The following is a 17,656-nucleotide window of genomic DNA, read 5'->3' on the forward strand; positions in this document are numbered from 1 at the left end:
TAGGGAGTCACTCCTCTTTCTTCCCTCCCAGCTGATCTTGCATTCCATGCATAAGTATCAGCCCCGCATACACTTGGTGCGGGCAGCCCAGCTCTGCAGCCAACACTGGGGGGGCGTTGCCTCCTTCCGCTTCCCGGAGACCACGTTCATCTCTGTGACAGCCTACCAGAACCCACGGGTGAGTGACCCTGCTGGAGCGGGTGGCATCACCCTGCCCTGGCTGCAAGAGTCTTGATTCTGGGTGTACAGCATCCTCCCCCCACCCCCCACCCCCAGATCACGCAACTGAAGATTGCAGCCAACCCCTTTGCCAAGGGCTTCCGGGAGAATGGCCGAAACTGTAAGAGGTGGGCATCATTCACTCATTCAGTCGTTGTCATCAAATGTTTACTGATTGTGTGCTGGGCACTGTGCTGGACTCCTGGAACCCAACGTAAGTAAACATGTGTTGTCACTCACTGATCTGACAAATACTTATTTAGTACCTGCTTATGTGCCGGGCACAGTTCTAGGCAGTGAAGATGCAGAACAAACCAAAGCCCCTGCCCTCATGGAACTGATACTCTAGTGGGCAGAGCAGACAAGTAAACAAGAGAAGTAAATATGTTAGGGATATATATGTGGGATAAGTTCTATAGAGAAAAAAAAGCAAGGAAGATCAGGACTGGAGAGATGAGTCCTGGAAAGCCCTCACTAAGAGGACGTTTGTGAAGACTCGGAGCAAGTATGGAAGGGAACCATGTGAGTATCTGGGAACATGCCAGGGGCCTGGGGTAGGAGCATGCTACAGTATGGCTGGTGTGGAGTGAGAGAGGCAATAGGGAGCCAGATTATGGTGGGCTGTAAAGGTTTGGTTAGGACATTAGCTTCTTCTAACTAACCCTAACCCCTCAGAGCTGGCCTTTGCCCTCAAGACACTTAGAGTCAGGCAGAAGAGATAGATATTAACTCAAGGATCACCCTGATGAATATAACAGTCTCGCTCTTGACAAGTTATCAAGGTAGCCCAGTGGAAAGAACCTGTCTGCCAATGCAGGAGATGTGAATTTGATCCCTGGATTAGGAAGATCCCCTGGAGAAAGACATGGCAACACACTTCAGTATTCTTGCCTGGGCAATCCCATGGACAGAGGAGCCTGGCGGGCTACAATCCATGGGGTCACAAAAGAGTCCGACACAACTTAGCAACTAAACAACTGCTGTTTTCTAGTCATTTAATTCTCTGTCCTTCCATTCCTTCTTCTGTAAAATGGGTATAATAATGGCACCTACCTGATAGGGTCCCTGGGTGAAGTGCCTGGCACCTGGTTTAAGCGCCATTATTACCATCATCATCACCGTTATCATCATCACCATCATCATCACTGTCCCCCAGGGAGCGAGATGCCCGTGTGAAGAGGAAACTGCGGGGCCCAGAGCCGGCAGCCACAGCGGGCTATGGGAGTGGAGGTAAGTGTCGTTCCGGAGGTGATGGGACCAGGCCTGAGATGCCGATCCTCCTTAACCCGCTCTGGCCCTTCTGTCTCCCCAGATGCTCCAGGTGGTCCCTGTGATTCCACACTGGGTGGGGATGTTCGGGAGTCAGACCCAGAGCAGGCCCCAGTGCCTGGGGAAGCTGCCCCTGCCCCAGCTCCGCCCTGCGGTGGCCCCAGTGCTGAGGCCTACCTGCTGCACCCTGCCGCTTTCCACGGGGCCCCCAGTCACCTTCCAACCAGGTGAGTGGGTCAGGGGCACAGGGCTGGGCTGTTCCGGGCTGAGGTGGGGGGGAGGTTCCCTCTCCCCTGTCCTGATATCTTTCCGCTCTTCAGGAATCCCAGCTTCCCGGAGGCTCCAGACTCTGGGCGCCCAGCGCCCTACTCAGCCGCCTTCCTGGAGCTGCAGCCCGGGCCAGCAGGCTCAGGATACCCAGCAGCAGCACCCTCAGCATCCTTTGCCTCGCACTTCCTCCAAGGGGGCCCCTTCCCACTGCCCTACCCTGGGCCTGGGGCTTACCTAGATGTGGGCTCCAAACCAATGTACTGAGCCTTTGCTAAGCCCCCTGCCTGCCTCCCTCCCCATCTTCCAGTTCCCTTCCCCCAGGCCTGTTGCCCCCTCACTTCCACTACCCCTTCCCCCACACCAAATGGCTGCCTTGGGCCTCCCTCACCCCACTTCACACTTTGATTTCGCTCCCACCCCCCTCTGGCTTCAAAGCTCTGGCTAAGCCGCTGGGAGTCCAGCTGGGGCCAGCTTCCCCTTCCAGGCTCTCACCTCGGTGTGAATGGAGAGGGCTCTGCCTGGCCAAATGGGGCCTGGGACCAGCACTCCCACCCCCAGCCTCACCCTTGGGCTCTACAAGTCCTACCCCCTCTCCCCAGGGCGAGCCACACGGGTCTGTTCTCAGGTCCAGAGTATTTTTGTTAATAAAACTCGAAGGACATCAGTGCTCTGGAAACACTGGGCTAATGGTCTTTGGCCCTGAGTGGGGCTGGGTGAGCAGAGGTTTTGTGAGGAGACGCAGGCCCCAATCAAGACTTGTCATTTCCAGCTGCTTGACCTTGTGAATCTAAGTCAATGCTCGGGGTCTGCTTCCTCTTCAGAAAGATGGAGAAATCTGTCTTGACATGCCATTCTGAGAATTAAATGGGGCTGCCTGAGAACCCAGCCCTCTCTCTGGCACTCAGGAAGCCCCCAGGAGCGATCACTGGCACTGGACGGGGACCAGGAGGCTCTGGGCAAGCTGACTGACTGAGCCTCACCTTGCTGGCAGGATTAGGGTTCTGGGGCATCAAAGTCCTGACACGAATCCCAGGTCCCAGGCTGCTCATACCCAGTCAACACCAACCGAAAGACCATTTTTCTTCTTTTATTAGAATTTTTTTCTTTTTTTTTTTGTTTTTCTCAAAATTTTTATCTAAAAACAAACCAAAAAAAAAAAAAAGGAAAAAAAGAAAACCAAAATTATTGGAAACTTCATGGTTCAAGTGGGGAGACGGGAGGAGGAGCATGGAACTGAGGCTCCCAGCCTCTCCAGAAAAGTCCTCACCCTCGAAGTGCCCTCTTTTGCAGGGAGAGCAAAGCCGGGGACAGGCCCCCCAACACCCAGCCTCCATCTGAAGAGGGCAGAGTCACAGTGGTCCGGGGGCCGGAGGGGGGCAGGGCCAAAGGGGTCACAGGAAGTAGTCGGCCACGGGCTTTTTGGAGGGGATGCCCCGTGTCTCTTGGGGAGCGGCCTCGAAGATGATGAAGTCTTTCTGGAGATGCTCGTCCAGCTCCAAGATGGCTGCCACATTCCCACAGCTGGAAGGCGGGGGAAGGCAGGGGCAGCAGTGTTAATAGAGTGGCTCAGCCTGGATCCCTACCTCAACCTCCCCAGCCCAGGCAGCTCACCGGTAGCAGTAGTTGGGTGCCGACCACACAGTGAGTACAGTCTCGTTGAAGTGCCACTTGTAACCTTCCATCACCAGTTGGTGGGCACGGCAGATCATGTCAATGTCGTTGGCTGCGTTGAACTGGGCCACCACGTCACTGCCAAACAGGTAGCCGGCCCCACGGGGGCTCACGCCCCAGCCTGTTGTGTCTGAGGCAAGCAAGGGACAGGATGGTGAGAGCGCATCCTCAGGGCTGCCCGCTGCTCTTCGCAGAAGAGCCTGCCTCCCTCCCCCAGTGAGGCCTGTGCAGCAAGAACACAGGGCCCAAAGGTATTCTGAGGCAGCCTCGGGACAGGACAGCAAACGCTGAAGCGGATACGCTCCAAAGAAGAAAGAATTACCAGATAGTTGGAGCCGCCTGATTATCAGAGTGACCATCTAATTTACTGTCCAAACAGGTACATGCAAGAGTGAAAGGAGGTGCTGACAGTAAGCACGCTGGACAGCACCTGTGACTCAGGGCAGCCCAGCCAGCAGGGAGGTAGGGACAGGGCAGAGAGGGAGCGGAGGCTGGTATCACATGTCACAGCACAAGAGGCCCAGACTGGTGCTGGGAGGCCTGGCTCTCATCTCGGCAATGCTCCATACTAGCTGATGCCCACAACACGAGGGCTCCTTGTGTGTACGTGCTAAGTCACTTCAGTTATGTCTGACTTTGTGACCCTATGGACTGTAGCCCACCAGGCTCCCGTCCTTGGGATTCTCCAGGCAAGAATACTGGAGTGGGTTGCCATGCCCTCCTCCCGGGGATCTTCCAGACCCAGGGATTGAACCCGCATCTCTTACATCTCCTGCACTGGCAGGCGAGTTCTGGGGGCAATCATTCTGGGAGCCTGATCCTTGCAGAAGCCCCTTCACATTCAGGAAGCCGATGATTCACATTCAACAAACCCCTGAAGTATGACGTACATGCCCCCACCCCCCGCCACCCCCTAGCTCAAAGCACCCAGCTACCCTCATCCCCGCTCCTTATAGAGGATGCCAGCCCATTGGCCATCAAGCACCAATGCCAGTGAAGACCGCTCTGCCCCAAACTCACCTGCCCGGGGCCATCCCTTCCAGGCACCTGATCTAACCACAGGACCCCCTCGGTCACTCAGCAAACTAAGAGCAGAGCTCTTGACCTCACCTTCAGGGTCGGACCAGAGCAGGTCACACATGGGCCCGTCGTGGGGCACCTCTTGCTTTCGGTCAATTGTCCGGATCTGGTCCAGCGTCTGGATGGAGGGGGAGAGCCCCCCATGCACACAGAAGATCTATGGGGAGAGCAAGACTGGCTCAGGCCCGGCACCTCTCCCAGCCCTCCTGTCCCCAGGGAGCTAGGCGGCGGGCCTACCTTGCCATCGATGATGGCCGACAGGCTGAGGTAGTCAAAGATCTCAGTGCAGTAGCGCCACACGGTCACCGAGCCGTACTTGCGCAGACACTCGTCATAGAAGCCGTAGACCTGGGTGATCTGACGGCTCTCATGGTTGCCCCGGATCAGGGTGATGCGGTCAGGATAGCGAACCTGGAGGCAGTCACCGTGCAGGGCCTGTCCCTCCCTCCTTGACGTCCTCATGTCTGCCAGCCCCGCTCCATGCTCACCACCACCACCCCGGTCCAGATTCCGGTCATCTCTGGCCAAATCGTGCCACACTCACTTCACAGGCGCCCCGACCCGCCTCCAGAGGATGCGAAGTTGAATCCTCTCACACTCCCTCCCACCTCCCACTTCAAGTACAAACCTAACCGTCCCTCCTTCATCCACCAGGTACGGACCAAGCCCTTAGCAAGACATTTAGAGCACCTTGTCATCTGGCCTCTTACAACCTCTTTCCCACCAACGGATACTGTATCCAGCTGAACTCCACTCCGGGCCACTTTCTGAACAGGGTGAGCCTCTCTTCCTTCCCGCTATGATGCCGCCCCCACCTCGACCTCATCAGATGCCCCCAAGTCAAGGAAAGCTGCCTGACCACCCAAGCAGAAACGGTCCATCACCAGCAGCACAGCTCAAGAGTTGGGGGCGGATGGGGCAGGAGATGAGGGCAGAAAGGATGCAGGCAGGTCAGACCAGAGGTGACCCAGGTCTTGGCTCCAGAAGCCAGGGAGTCCCACCTTAAGTGCCAGCAGCAGGAGAAACGTTTCGACGCTGTAGAAACCACGATCCACAAAGTCCCCCATGAAGAGGTAGTTAGTCTCAGGGACATCGCCACCCACCTGGGGAGGGAGGAAGAAGGTTCAGCTTGGTCCTAAACTCTCCGCAACCCACTGCAGCGGCCCACTTCCAGTCAAGTCGAGGCCCTTCTTCCACAATGGGCCCACCTAACTAGAGGCCTCTGACTCCCAACCCTGTCACCAAAGTCTCCACTCTCAACTAACGGGGTCTTGCAGTCACCCCCTGGTCGCCTTTCCTGGCGTTTCCCACACTCACTCTGAACAGCTCCTTGAGGTCATAGAATTGTCCGTGGATGTCACCACACACCTGGAAGTGAGGAGGCAGGTCAGAACTCACAGTCTGAAAGCCCTACTGCCAGGGGCTGTCCTTCAAAAACACCCTACTGCTTTACTTGTTTTTAAATTTTGGCCTCATTGCATGGCACATGGGATCTAGTTCCCACCTGGGATTAAACCCACAAGCCCACAACTCCTGCAGTGGAAACACAGAGTCTTAACTACTGGACCACCAGGGAAGTCCTGGCTTCATTTGTTTATGGGTAAGAAATGGATTTATTTAGAGAAACACACTCCACAGACAGAATGTGGGCCATCGCAGAGGGCAAGAGCCACCTGGAAGTCCCTGTTTAGAAGATCCTTATCAGTCTCGGCCGAGCCAAGTGTGTGTACGTGCGTGCACGTGTGCGCATGTGCTCAGGCACGCCCGACTCTTTGCAACCCCATGGACTGTAGCCCACCAGGCTCCTCTGTCTGTGGAATTTTCCAGGTAAGAATACTGGAGCCGGTTGCCATTTCCTCTTCCAGGGGATCTTCCCTGGATTGAAAGCCTCTACTTCCCAGAGTCGAAAATCTATTCTCCCACCCCAATCCCCTCATCCCACTCTGAGTACCAACTACTCTGTGGGCAAGAGCTAAAGCAAATTCTTTCCAGCTAGACCTGCAGCTCCCAGAGGACCTGGCCTCCTCCTCTCCCTACTCCCTTCCAGGCACCCAGAATAAAGTCACTGGTAACACACAGGAACATGTGGAGTTCACTCACTCACCAAATTAGAGTCCTTCTGCCCAGGCCAAGAGCATCCCTCCAGTGACTCCAAAGACCATGCCCACAACTGCCATTTCTTCTAGCAAGGCTCTCTTGAAGATGGGGCTCCCAGGGATGAGGGTAGACCCTGGAGCCCACAAGACTAAGGAGGACGCCCACAGGCCTAACAGACCACGCTAGGCTGTGGAGGGACGGCGGGTACTCACTGTGACTGGGGAGTCCACCCTCTGCACGTTGCTCTCCTCCACCAAGATCTCTCTGGAGACAGAAGACCAAAGTTACCAGAGCCGGGCCAGCCCAACCCAATTTCTGACCTTTTCTGCAGGGCAAGAGAGGATAAGGCTTGAACCTCCATGGGCCAGGTCGGAGGTGCACAATTTCCCCAGGCGAGGCTGACCACAGCCCCCAAGTTCGAGACCCTTCTGTGGTTCCCTGCAGTCGACAGGCCAAAGCCCCAGCTCTTGTTCAGCATCCAAGGCCTTCCCAAGGAGTCTGGGACTTTCCTGGCCTTGACCCTCCTGGCTGATCCCTTTCACACATCTGGCAACGACTCCCAAAAGACAGAGCTCCTCCTCCTGTCCACACAGTGCCTTGGCTGGGCTCTTAGAGCCCATCTCTCCCCACCCCAGGGGCCTTCTTCCCCTAGAATGTTCTTGGGCACAAGGGTGGTGCCCTGGGCAGGCCAGCCATCGGATCCACCTTCAAGGCGACATGCTGTTGCCACTCTTCCATCATTCAGAGGAAGCGAGAACTCTGTTCCCTCTTTCCTTGCAGCGTGATCTACTTCTGCCTGAACGAGCTTGACACGGAAATCACTGTCCATTACGGACACCCAGCTTTAAGTAGCGCTGTGCTTTTAGATTTCGTCCTTGACGATCACAGGAGCCGAGGAGACTGCAGTTCGCACCATGTGCCAGGTCAGTAGTTAAAGACTTCTGCATGGATGATGCGGGCACTCAAACCACCACCCTCAAAGGCAGGTGCTATGATGATTCCCACAGCTCAGATGAAGAAACCGGCTGTGGTCACACAGACAGGAACTGAACCAAGGCGGCCTGCTCTGGGGTCTGGCTCTTATCAAGTGAATCTGATGTGGGAGGCACCTGCTCAGCCATCACTCTCTCAGCCAGTCCCTTCCCACCAGACCAGGAGCTCCCTGGGCTCAGGGTGCACTGCGTAACTAAGGCAGCTCCAGGGAGGTGTGCCCTGGTTTCCAGGAATGGGAAAAGCCGCTGGTGGTGATCCAAGGGGCCAGAGAGCAGCCAGGCTCTCCCACCTGTCCTGCATCTTGTACCAAACATCCTCATACCACTGCTTACATACTTTTCCAACTGACTTGGGAGGTTCTTTCCATCCTCATTGGACAAAGAAACTGAGGTTTAGAGAGAAAAGGGGCAGGATCCAGGTCACAAAGCTGGAGGGTGGCTGGAACTCAGAGATCTCCTGAGACTTTATACCAGCCCTTTCCACAGACTCGGTCAAAACCTGCCTCCATGCCAGCAAGGCCTCAGCGCAATGTGGGAACCAGGCCCTGGCACCAGCCCTCTCAGGGCTCACGCTTGCTCACTTTCACTGCTGACCACTGACCAAAGAATGAGATGCTGTCTCTGGATATGCAGGATCTCATCTGAGCTCTGCAAGAATTTCAAAGACTTGGAGACTTAAGAGTGACTGGACCAGGGTCATACCATTTACAGATGACAAAGCTATACTTCATCCTGAAGACCACCTCATTCAAAACCTTCTGCTGTTCTCAACTGCTGATGTTTTTAATACGAGCAAATGCAGCTCCCAGGCCTTTGCAGTTTCAAGGTCTTGAGTCTCAGTATCCACTGGGCAAGCGAAAGTTCTTGACACCACCAGTCTCAGCCTGGGGCCCTGGTTGGTCCCCAGGAGGCCACAGCCAGATGCTTGAGATGGGCCTCTTCCAGACTGGGCTTGGAATAACAGTGGCCATCTCAGGCCCGAGCCGAGTTCCTCCAAGCTCCATCTCATGAGCTGGACAGGGCCCTCCCACTCCTCAGTAGCACCCTGCTGCCATTCACAGAGCCTACATGTCTGCCAGGCTGTCAGACGGCTGTAGTGAGCGTGGAGGACAGTCAAAGACCTGGATCCAAAACCAGCTTCTCCTCCAATCAGCTGTGAGACCAGGGGTAAGAGGCTCAGTTTCCTCTTTTGTGAAATACTCACCTCTGCCCTGCCCACTGCACAGGGCTGCAAAGAGCAATGAAGACTGAACACATAACTTCTGTTGTTCTGAAAATCCCACACTATCCAAGCGTTAGCTATCATCACTGCCACACTGATCCAGGCCTTGTGAGGGGCATGAAACTTACAGGAAGAAGAACAGTGCCAGGCAGCAATGAGTTTAAGTTCCTAAAAAAAATGCCAATGAAGACTGAGGGAGCAGGGATATCTGAAAACATCTTGGGGCTACTCTGGTCAGGGAAATCTTGAGCTGGCAAAACATGAAGGATCACAGACGATCATTTAAAAGGGAGCCCTGTATGTTCAACAAACCCACACAGGCCCTGCCTGGCCATGATAGGTCTTTGTGAAGCAAAACCAAACAAAGAGCTCAATGGCCACTTTATCGGTGGCCTCAGTCAAGTCACTGCCATGGCTTCCTATTCTGTAAATGGGGAAAATTATTCCAACTTTGTAGGACTGCTATGGGAAGGAAATAGACATTAGGTCTTTGCCAGTATAAGGCAAGGTGAACAGCGGGTCTGTTGTTAAAAAAAAAAAGTGAGGTAATTCTGCTGACCCCTTCCACACAGTTCTCCAGTGTGTAGAAGCCACAGACAGTTCCTCAGGATGAAGGTAACTGGTCTCCTCACAGCTGCCCACACCCTTTAGACCTCTATCCCTGTTCTCCTCCTGCTGTGAATGCCCTTCTTTAGTGGGCCTGCCCCCATCAGCCCTCCAAATTATTTTCAGCTTTCAAGGCCAGCTTTTCTAGTAAGTTCTGTCCTTATCAGCACTGCCCTCTTCCCACAAAGTAGGAACAATAACACCTAATGTTTAACACCTAATGTTTGTCTAACACTGACATTTAACCAAAACCTAAACACATTCCAAGCACCAACATACTCTACAATCATCTTAGTAAGTACTATTATCTTGCTTTAATATCTCCAGAAGAAGAAACAATCTCAGAGACATCAAGATCACCAACATGGCTAGGAGGTGGTAAAGCTGATTCCAACCCAGTGCTGTCACATTCCAAAGCCTGGCTCTTAATCACCACCTCATCCTACTTCCCACAGAACCCTTAGTTGGGCCTCCCTTCACACCTTGCTTATTTCTCCTCTGGCTTATTTACTTCTATTTCTTAGGCTCCCACAATCAATATGAGTAATCCAATTCCACTTTCTTGCATTATGGCCCGAAAAGGGACAAGACAGGAAAAACTGGCTTTAGGATCCATCCTTCAACTGTTGAATATGAGAGTCCTCACCGGTAAGATGGGATCAATTCCACCCACCTTTTAGGGCTGTTACTGGAATTAAAAGAATACTACAAACCACAAAGGCTTTAGCTTTCCTGCCTTGAACTCCTGTTCTTGCTGACACCTCCTTTTATCATCTTATTCTTCGAGATCTATCCCAAAGTTCAGTTCCTCCAAGAGACATTCTCTATTCCCCGCCCCCCCCCACCCCCCGACAGGGTTGTTCCCCTGAGCTTCCTAAGTATTTTCTATACTTAACTCCACTGAAAGCACATCATCTAATACTTCAAGTATCTTTATCCAGGCCTGTCCTCACCCAACAGGCTGGTAGCTCCTGGAGGGAAGAGGCCCTATTCTGCTCCTCTCTGGAAAGCTTCCAGGATGAGCCAAGCCCAAAGTTTTCAGCTGGGTTTACCCCAGGCCGAAACCCGAAGTCTCTCTTCCCCGGAGCCAGCGGGCTCACCTGGCTTTAGCGCACAGGGCTTTGACTTCACTCTCCTTGATGAGCTCGCAGCGCCGTAGCTGCTCGATCTGCCGGTCCAGGTCGCTGATCTCCGCCATGGCCCACCCCCCCGGCGCGGGTCAGAGCCGGGGCCGCCGCCCCCTCCGCACCGCACAGGGGTCTCCTGGTAAAGGCGAAGATGAACCCCCGGATCAGAGTGTTCCTAGGGGGCGCCGGGTCAGCGGGGACAACTCGATTCTGGAGCTGGCCCGGGCCCCCCCCCACCCCAACTCCCGCCTCCCCTCACATCGGCCCCAGGGCCCCCAGCGTCCCGCAGCCCGGGCCGCCCCCGGCTAACTCCCGTCGAACTCCGCGGGCCCGCGCTGGGGACGGTGGCCTAGAGGGTTCTCCGACGATTACCGCCGCGGCGACTCCGGCTCTGGCTCTCGGGCTCCCTCTCTTCCTCCTTCCTTCGCTTTGGGCCGCCGCCACCACCGCTTCTACTTCCGGCCCCGCCGCGGAAGCAGCGGGAGACCAGTTCCGCCCCGAGCCGGATGTGGCGTCATACACGCACTCCCCCTCCCTCGCCGCGCCCTTACCCCACCCCCTCAAGCCTAAGAAGGGCAATAAGCCCGAGGAACCGGATGTCGGCAACGAGCGGGCGGAAGTGATGGTAGGCTAAGCTGATTGGCACCGGGAAGGCTGATAGGGACCTCAAACTCAGGGAGCTGGGGCACCGCCTTGTAGCTTTAGGTTACAAGTTTTTGTTTACCTGTTTTAATGGACCTCCCCCCAGTACTGATCCCTAGTGGCTAAGTGATAAAGAATCTGCTTGCAATGCAGACCTTGGTTCGATCCCTGGGTTGGCAAGATCCCCTGGGGAAGGGAATGGCAACCCATTCCAGTATTCTTGCCTGGGAAATCTTATGGAGGAGCCTGGTGGGCTACAGTGCATGGGGTCGCAGAGTTGGACACGACTGAGCTACTAACACTTTCACTTTCCCCCGTTACAATCCGTGAGAGATAGAACTTGGTCCTGTTCACACTTGCAGCCCAGTGCTTACTTTGAACAAGGCTGGACCCAGTTGGCATACACAAGTATTTGTTCAGTGGGTGAAGGAATTCCAGTCTCTTTCCAGGGTCCCAGAGAAATCTCTGCCCTGGGGACCTCGGAAATTAGAAGCCAAAAGGACTCCACGTTCCCCACACCAAGTGTATACCTCAGTCAGCATGACCTCCCTGATTCCAGAATGGTCCCTTGAACTCAGCTGCTTATTGTCTGCAGTTTTGTTGGTTGTTTTGAGAGGGAACCTGGCTAAAAGAGGTTAAGTAACTTGTTCACAGTTGCATAGCTAAGAACTCTGGATTTGAATCAAAGTTGATTTGAACCCAGGAAGCTATGTCCTGAGTTCTAATTTATTCGCCTTCTGCCACTTACTCTTTCTGGTGTTCATGTTGTCGTTATAATAAAAACACCTTATACTGGCATTTTAAGTCCTCTGCTTCCCTAGTTTCTTGCTGCAGGCAGAGGAAGTGACTGGTCTTTAAACAAACTTCTTGGTGCTAGAGGCCTTTTGGAATGTCCATTTTGCTATCTTCTATGGCCCCTCAATTTTTATTTGCTTTACTTCAGACTGTTTCACAGAGAGCTGAGTGAGGCTAGGTACAGCTGGCAGATTTGAAGGGACACTAGATACAGTTCGGTTTTGGATGTAGGCAACAGATGCAAACGTGCAGAGAAAAGGAAAGGACAAAGTTCTTAACTCCCAGGAGGTGCTAGGTTTCTATGTAGATGACTCTATAGGGCTTCAGTAGGCACAGAGATCAAAAAGATGAAAATTTTTTTTCTTCCTCTAGAGTGGAGCTCAGACAGGAAAGAGTTCACATCAGGAAATTTGGGCAGTGGCAGGACTAATGCAGTCCCTGGCTATGACTAGAATCTTTAATACCTGAAAAGATGTGATGTTGTAAGTGTACTCCACAGCCTGGGTGAATGGGCAAGGGTTCCCGGCATGACATAGGGTAAGTGCAGGACCCTCATTCTGGCTGCATTGAATGCAGAAGCCACAGAGGTTCAATTCTTAACCTGGAACCTGAGCGCCACAGTTCTGTTGCTACACATTTGTGTGTCTGTGTTGTTGATGTGGGTGTTAGGATCCCAGGTTCTTCAAGGGGTTCCACAGCTCAGAAGTCAGCCCTTCTCCTTTTAAAGATGGGAAGACTGATGAGCTCAACAGCATTAAAGATATGCATTCATAATCTTGTTTCAATCAATAAATTTCCCAGCAAGATGTCCTAAGGGAGAATTGGGAATAATAGCCTATTCCTACAGAATACTTATCATGTCGCCCAGTTTACAGATTCAGGACAGCTTACTTTTTGTCAGTGGCTATTTTTTTGTGTATGTCACAGGGGCCTTCTATACCTATGAGTTCTGGGCCTAAAACTGAGGCTGAGGCTGCAGCCTCCTAAGAATGGCAGTTACACACACACTTCCTAACTGTAAAGGCCTTATCAGATGCTGCTGGTAGAAGGAGCAGAGCACTAGCTAGTTGGAAGAAAATCCACAAGCTTTTCTCAAGAAGCCCCGGGTAAGCATCAAACAGAGTACTAAAGGAGCCCATCTCCTTCACCCACTTTTCTGCTCCAGAAAGAAGAACATAAAGCAAGGGCTCTTTCTTCTCTGAGCTCTGCCACCTCCCCCAGGCCTCCCCTGCCCTAGAGACCACAGACATGCACACCAGATTCCCCCTTAAATAGCTGTTTATTGGCAGTAGGCTGGAAACGGTGGAGTTAGCGTACACAGACAACACCAGGCACCAATGTCACAAGGAGGCAAGAGTGACGGGAAAGAGCAGCCTGGAGTCCCAGATGAACCCCCTCTTCTTCAAGAGTGAGTGTGGGAGGGGACGGGGCCTGGAGTGTTGAGGGGGCAGCCTTAGAACACGTCGGCTTAGTAGGCGTGGTTAGAGATGAAGAGGGACTCGCTGGCTGCAGCCCCTGCCTTACCACTTGGGGTGTACTTTCCTTGGCAGGCAAGGCTGTTGGCCTAAGGGGAGAGGAGCCAGAGTGAGAAGGTCCCTTCTCAGAATCCCATCCACCCCAGCACCCTGCCCGCCTCCTGACCCATCCTTACCAGGGCTCGCTTGACGTATTCTTCCTGGGCAGCCTTCAGGTTCTCCTTCTTTCCACCCCAGGCCTTCAGGGCAGAGGCCTGCAGGGCTCGGCCATAAGAGAAGGTCAGGGCCCACGGCTTCAGCAGGGGGCACTTGTTGATGGCGTTGAGGTTGATAGATGCCTCCTCCTCACTCTGGCCTCCGGACAGGAAGGTGATCCCTGTAGAATGAGGGGGTGACATGGGGAGAGGGGTTGTAGTCAAGCAACCCAGGGGACTGGAAGGAGGCCCTAGAAGCTGACCTGAAAATCAAGACCACATGGGCACAAGGATCACGGGTAAGTCCATCTACCTCCCAGAGGTCAAGATGAGGAATGGGTCTCACCAGGGACAGCGGGGGGCACTGTGCGGCGCAGCGCCGTGACAGTTGCCATGGCAATCTCCTCGTGAGAATATTTCTGGGTGCAGGCGTGGCCTGGGGTTACCATATTGGGCTTCAGCAAGGTGCCTTCCAGGTAGATGTGGTGGTCACTCAGAGCCTTGTAGACAGCAGCCAGCACCTACAGCAGGGTGGGACCGAAGTGGGGTAAGGTGGAGTTGGGGGACGAGGGTCACCCCAGGGGCCCCGGCCCAGCTCCCTAGCCCACCTCACTGCCCAGGCAGGCAGGCCACCTACCTTCTCGGTTACATACTGACAGCGTTTCAAGTCATGGTCCCCATCAGGGAGGATCTCGGGCTCCACGATGGGCACAATGCCATTCTGCGGGGTGAGGGAAGGGTAGCAGTGAGGCCTCCTAACCCAGAGCCCCGCCTCCAGCCCTCCACAGCTATTCACCAAGATCTTATCCCCAGGACTCCTGGCTACACAGCCCTCCCCACTTCAAAACAGATTGGAGGAGATTAGCTGTCTCCACAGATCCACCCACATAATGCCTCTTCTGCCCTTCTGCTTGCAGAGCCCTTCGTGGACGCAAGCCTGGAGCTTGGTGAGGATTCGGAGCCTTGCGGTAAGCTGGCAGGTGGGTGGCGGGGTAAGCTGGCAGGTGGGTGGCAGGCCAGCTGCCACACTGGAATGGAATTAGGTGGGACGTGGCCTGCTGGGGACCTACAGGCCCACCTGCTGGCAGATGCTGGCGTAACGCGCCAGGACGTTGGCGTTTTCCATGATGGCAAGGGAAGAAGGGGTGTGCTCCCCGATCTTCAGCACGCAACGCCACTTCGCAAAGTCAGCTCCGTCCTTCTTATACTGGGCACAGCGCTCCGACAGCCCATCCAGCCCTGAAGAGGGGATGGAGGGGTCAGAGCCAGCCAGCGGAGGGGGCAGGTGGCTCCCACATGGCCTGGGCACCCAGAGGGGTACTGACCAGGGTGGGCTGGTTGGTAGGGCCAAGAGCTAAGCGGTTCTCACCTTGGGTGGTCGTCTCGCCATTTGTTCCTGCCAGGGGCACCACACCTTTGTCTACCTGCGGGGGTGGAGGGCAACAAGATAGGATGGGAGATGGTCTCTGGTGCCCTTTTTTCAATCTTTGATCAGGGAACTAGATCTCACACGCCGCAACTAAAGAACCTGTGTTCCGCAACGAGGATGGAAGATTCCGTGTGTCGCAATGAAGACCGAGCACAGCAGATAAACAGTATTTAAAAAACTACAAAAACTCTTGCTCTACAGCCTTTTTCTCCTCTGTAGCCCCACCCTGTCCCAGCTTTACTTCATCTCTCAAGTATCCTTCCTGGTTTGCCAGTGTTTCACTTAGCCATGGTATCTGGTCCCAAGAGGCAAGATACACACAGATAAGCTTGAATTCTACCATTTACTAAGTGTGAGCAAAACACTTCATGGCCTTGAGCTTCTGGTTTTTCAATGATATAAACATAACCTGTGGCTTTTAAAATCACAAAGATGAAAATGCCAAGCAAGTCCCATAAGTTACTGGCTTCTTACACACAATTTGGAGGCGATCAGGGCAGACTCCACCCAAGTCTCCCCACCCAGTTCATCCCCACCACGACCCCTGCCTGTTATCCTGGATTTCCTTGCCCCTCATCCATCTCACTGGGCTTCCCAGGTGGTGCTAGTGGTAAAGAACCCGCCTGCCAATGCAGGAGACACAAAAGACGCAGCAGGTTCAATCCCTGGGTGGGAAAGATCACCCGGAGGAGGACATGATAACCCACTCCAGTATTCTCGCCTGGAGAATCCCATGGACAGAGGAAGCTGTGGGCCATGGTCCATAGGATTGCAAAGAGTCGGACATGACTGAAGCGACTTAGCACATGCACATTCGTCTCACATCTCCCACCCCAAGGCCTAGCCCCCTCACCTTGATGCCCACGACGCCGCCCTTGGCTTTGATAACTTGGGGGAAGGGACGCCCATCATCGGCCTTCTGGTAGAGCGTCTCGTGGAAGAGGATGACGCCCCCGATGCAGGGATTCACGCGGTCGTCGGCAGTCAGCAGCAGTTGGCGGTAGAAGCGCCGGTTCTCCTCAGTGTTCTCGGTGCCAATGGACTGCAGTCGCTTGGCAATGCTCCCTGGAGGAAAGCATCACATGGGAATTAAAGGGGTCAGCCCCTCAACCCCACCCCGGACCCTCCTCCCCCTGTGCCCTGCCCGCACCGGTGGACTCATCTGCGGCCAGGATGCCCTTGCCCGGAGCCACAATCCGGTGAGCGATGTCACAGAGCTCCTTCTTCTGCTCCGGGGTGAGTGCTGGGTATTGGTGGGGCATGGTGCCTGTCAGTGCCTGGGCGGAGGAGACACATGGGGGAAGGCTAGTTAGTGGAGTCTTCCCCTGGTCTCCCAACCAGCAGGGCCCCTTGCCTGGAGGTCAGGGGAAAGGCTCCCTACCTCCCCTGCCCAACTCCCGGCAGGTGTCGGGTCACTTCCTGCCCCAGGCTCTCCCTTACACCCAACTTCCCTATAGTAGGCCTGCCTCCTGTACCTTTCCTAACTCTGTTTGTTTCTGGGTGTTACCCAGCTGAGGGTGGGGTTGTATATTGGCATCTGGCCTAAAGGAATAGGCCAGAGCCATGGACAGGCAGGTCATGTGGAAGCTGGACCCTTCTGGCTTGCGCTGTGCCATGGGGGTCACCTTGCCTGGAAGCAAAACCAAACCGGAGTATTTTGGAATTAGAAGTTGTGCCGAAGGCAGAAGGCCCAACCTCCTCATCTGTAAGAAGCCAGAGAAGGGGAAAAGGCTGTTTCAAGCCACACAGCAACCCAAGGGCCTGATCTGAGATTAGAACTCAGATCTCTGGCTGCGACAAGAGTGTTCCTTCCAATCCACCTGAGATCCCAGGGCTGGCCCAGGCTCCATTGCCTCAAGGACACCCCAAGGTCAGGCTGCTCCCCCCAAGGTGGGGGAGGATGTTAGGAAAAAAGTGGTGGTATGGGGTGGTCCTCGGAGCCCAGAAAAGGGCGGCGGAGGAAGCCTAGCCCGGGGTGAGGGTGGGGGGAGGAAAGGAGTGAGGGTTGCCCTCACTGCTCATGCAGGGTAAGAGAACGTGGAGGAGAGGCAAGCGCCCCACCCCTTCCCCTGAAAATGCTCCTGTCTGCTCCGCGGCTGCAGCTGTTCCAGGCTCAGAATCAAGGTCACCCGATAAGGAAAGATAGGGAAAGTGTTAATGGGGCATCATGCGCTGCCAAGGGATTTCCCCTCCTGGCCAGGGGCACCCGTCTCCCAGGACAGGGACCAACCACCCGCTTTTGGGAACCCTGAGGCAGTAAATGAGCTGGCTCCCACCCCTCGATGCCTCCTAGGATCCCTGCAGAGGCAAAGGGGCCATCATCTTTGCACCCGGAGTCCTAACAAGAAAAGGGGAGCGAGGAACGGCCCTTCATCTTGCCTGGCTTCCTTCCTCCCCGCTGTGACTCAGCGCGCGGAGCGGTCGCTACGTTGCGCAGCAAACCCAGGGAGCTCAGGCTGGAAGAGTCCGGGAGGCCCGGCTGGGAGCAAATGTGTGGGTGGTGGCGGAGGAGGAAGATGCTGGGGCCGCGTTGGGGGGCTCCGTGCGGACGCCCGACCCGCGTCTGCC

General features: G+C 54.7%; 3 protein-coding genes across 3 annotated transcripts in view; 1 reads left to right on the forward strand and 2 right to left on the reverse strand.

The window, feature by feature from the left end:
* Nucleotides 1–2,807, forward strand: part of TBX6 (T-box 6) — a 5,253-nt gene extending 2,446 nt beyond the window's left edge. The window contains exons 4-8 of the mRNA XM_010837288.1: nucleotides 32–178; nucleotides 277–347; nucleotides 1,376–1,449; nucleotides 1,532–1,715; nucleotides 1,809–2,807. Coding sequence (XP_010835590.1) covers nucleotides 32–178; nucleotides 277–347; nucleotides 1,376–1,449; nucleotides 1,532–1,715; nucleotides 1,809–2,022 — 690 coding nt within the window. The 3' untranslated portion in view covers nucleotides 2,023–2,807. The remainder of the gene's footprint in view (nucleotides 1–31; nucleotides 179–276; nucleotides 348–1,375; nucleotides 1,450–1,531; nucleotides 1,716–1,808) is intronic.
* A 17-nt stretch (nucleotides 2,808–2,824) lies between these two features.
* On the reverse strand, nucleotides 2,825–11,020 carry PPP4C (protein phosphatase 4, catalytic subunit). The gene is made up of 9 exons (XM_010837289.1): nucleotides 10,926–11,020; nucleotides 10,527–10,689; nucleotides 6,819–6,870; nucleotides 5,827–5,877; nucleotides 5,511–5,612; nucleotides 4,747–4,920; nucleotides 4,540–4,666; nucleotides 3,370–3,559; nucleotides 2,825–3,279 (listed from the first exon to the last, which is right to left on the reverse strand). The coding sequence occupies exons 2-9, from the start codon at nucleotides 10,622–10,624 to the stop codon at nucleotides 3,150–3,152; spliced, it is 924 nt and encodes a 307-aa protein (XP_010835591.1). The 5' UTR covers nucleotides 10,625–10,689; nucleotides 10,926–11,020; the 3' UTR covers nucleotides 2,825–3,149.
* Nucleotides 11,021–13,250: 2,230 nt separating this feature from the next.
* The window catches only part of ALDOA (aldolase A, fructose-bisphosphate), a 5,741-nt gene continuing 1,335 nt past the window's right edge, over nucleotides 13,251–17,656 (reverse strand). Inside the window, exons 2-9 of the mRNA XM_010837290.1 lie at nucleotides 16,239–16,365; nucleotides 15,942–16,153; nucleotides 15,029–15,083; nucleotides 14,738–14,898; nucleotides 14,297–14,380; nucleotides 14,006–14,180; nucleotides 13,642–13,841; nucleotides 13,251–13,554 (exon numbers count right to left, since the gene is read on the reverse strand). Of these exons, the coding sequence (XP_010835592.1) occupies nucleotides 13,459–13,554; nucleotides 13,642–13,841; nucleotides 14,006–14,180; nucleotides 14,297–14,380; nucleotides 14,738–14,898; nucleotides 15,029–15,083; nucleotides 15,942–16,153; nucleotides 16,239–16,350 (1,095 nt within the window). The 5' untranslated portion in view covers nucleotides 16,351–16,365 and the 3' untranslated portion in view covers nucleotides 13,251–13,458. The remainder of the gene's footprint in view (nucleotides 13,555–13,641; nucleotides 13,842–14,005; nucleotides 14,181–14,296; nucleotides 14,381–14,737; nucleotides 14,899–15,028; nucleotides 15,084–15,941; nucleotides 16,154–16,238; nucleotides 16,366–17,656) is intronic.

Source organism: Bison bison, unplaced genomic scaffold, assembly GCF_000754665.1.
Source record: "Bison bison bison isolate TAMUID 2011002044 unplaced genomic scaffold, Bison_UMD1.0 scf7180017864072, whole genome shotgun sequence".
NCBI classification, from domain to species: Eukaryota; Metazoa; Chordata; class Mammalia; order Artiodactyla; family Bovidae; genus Bison; species Bison bison.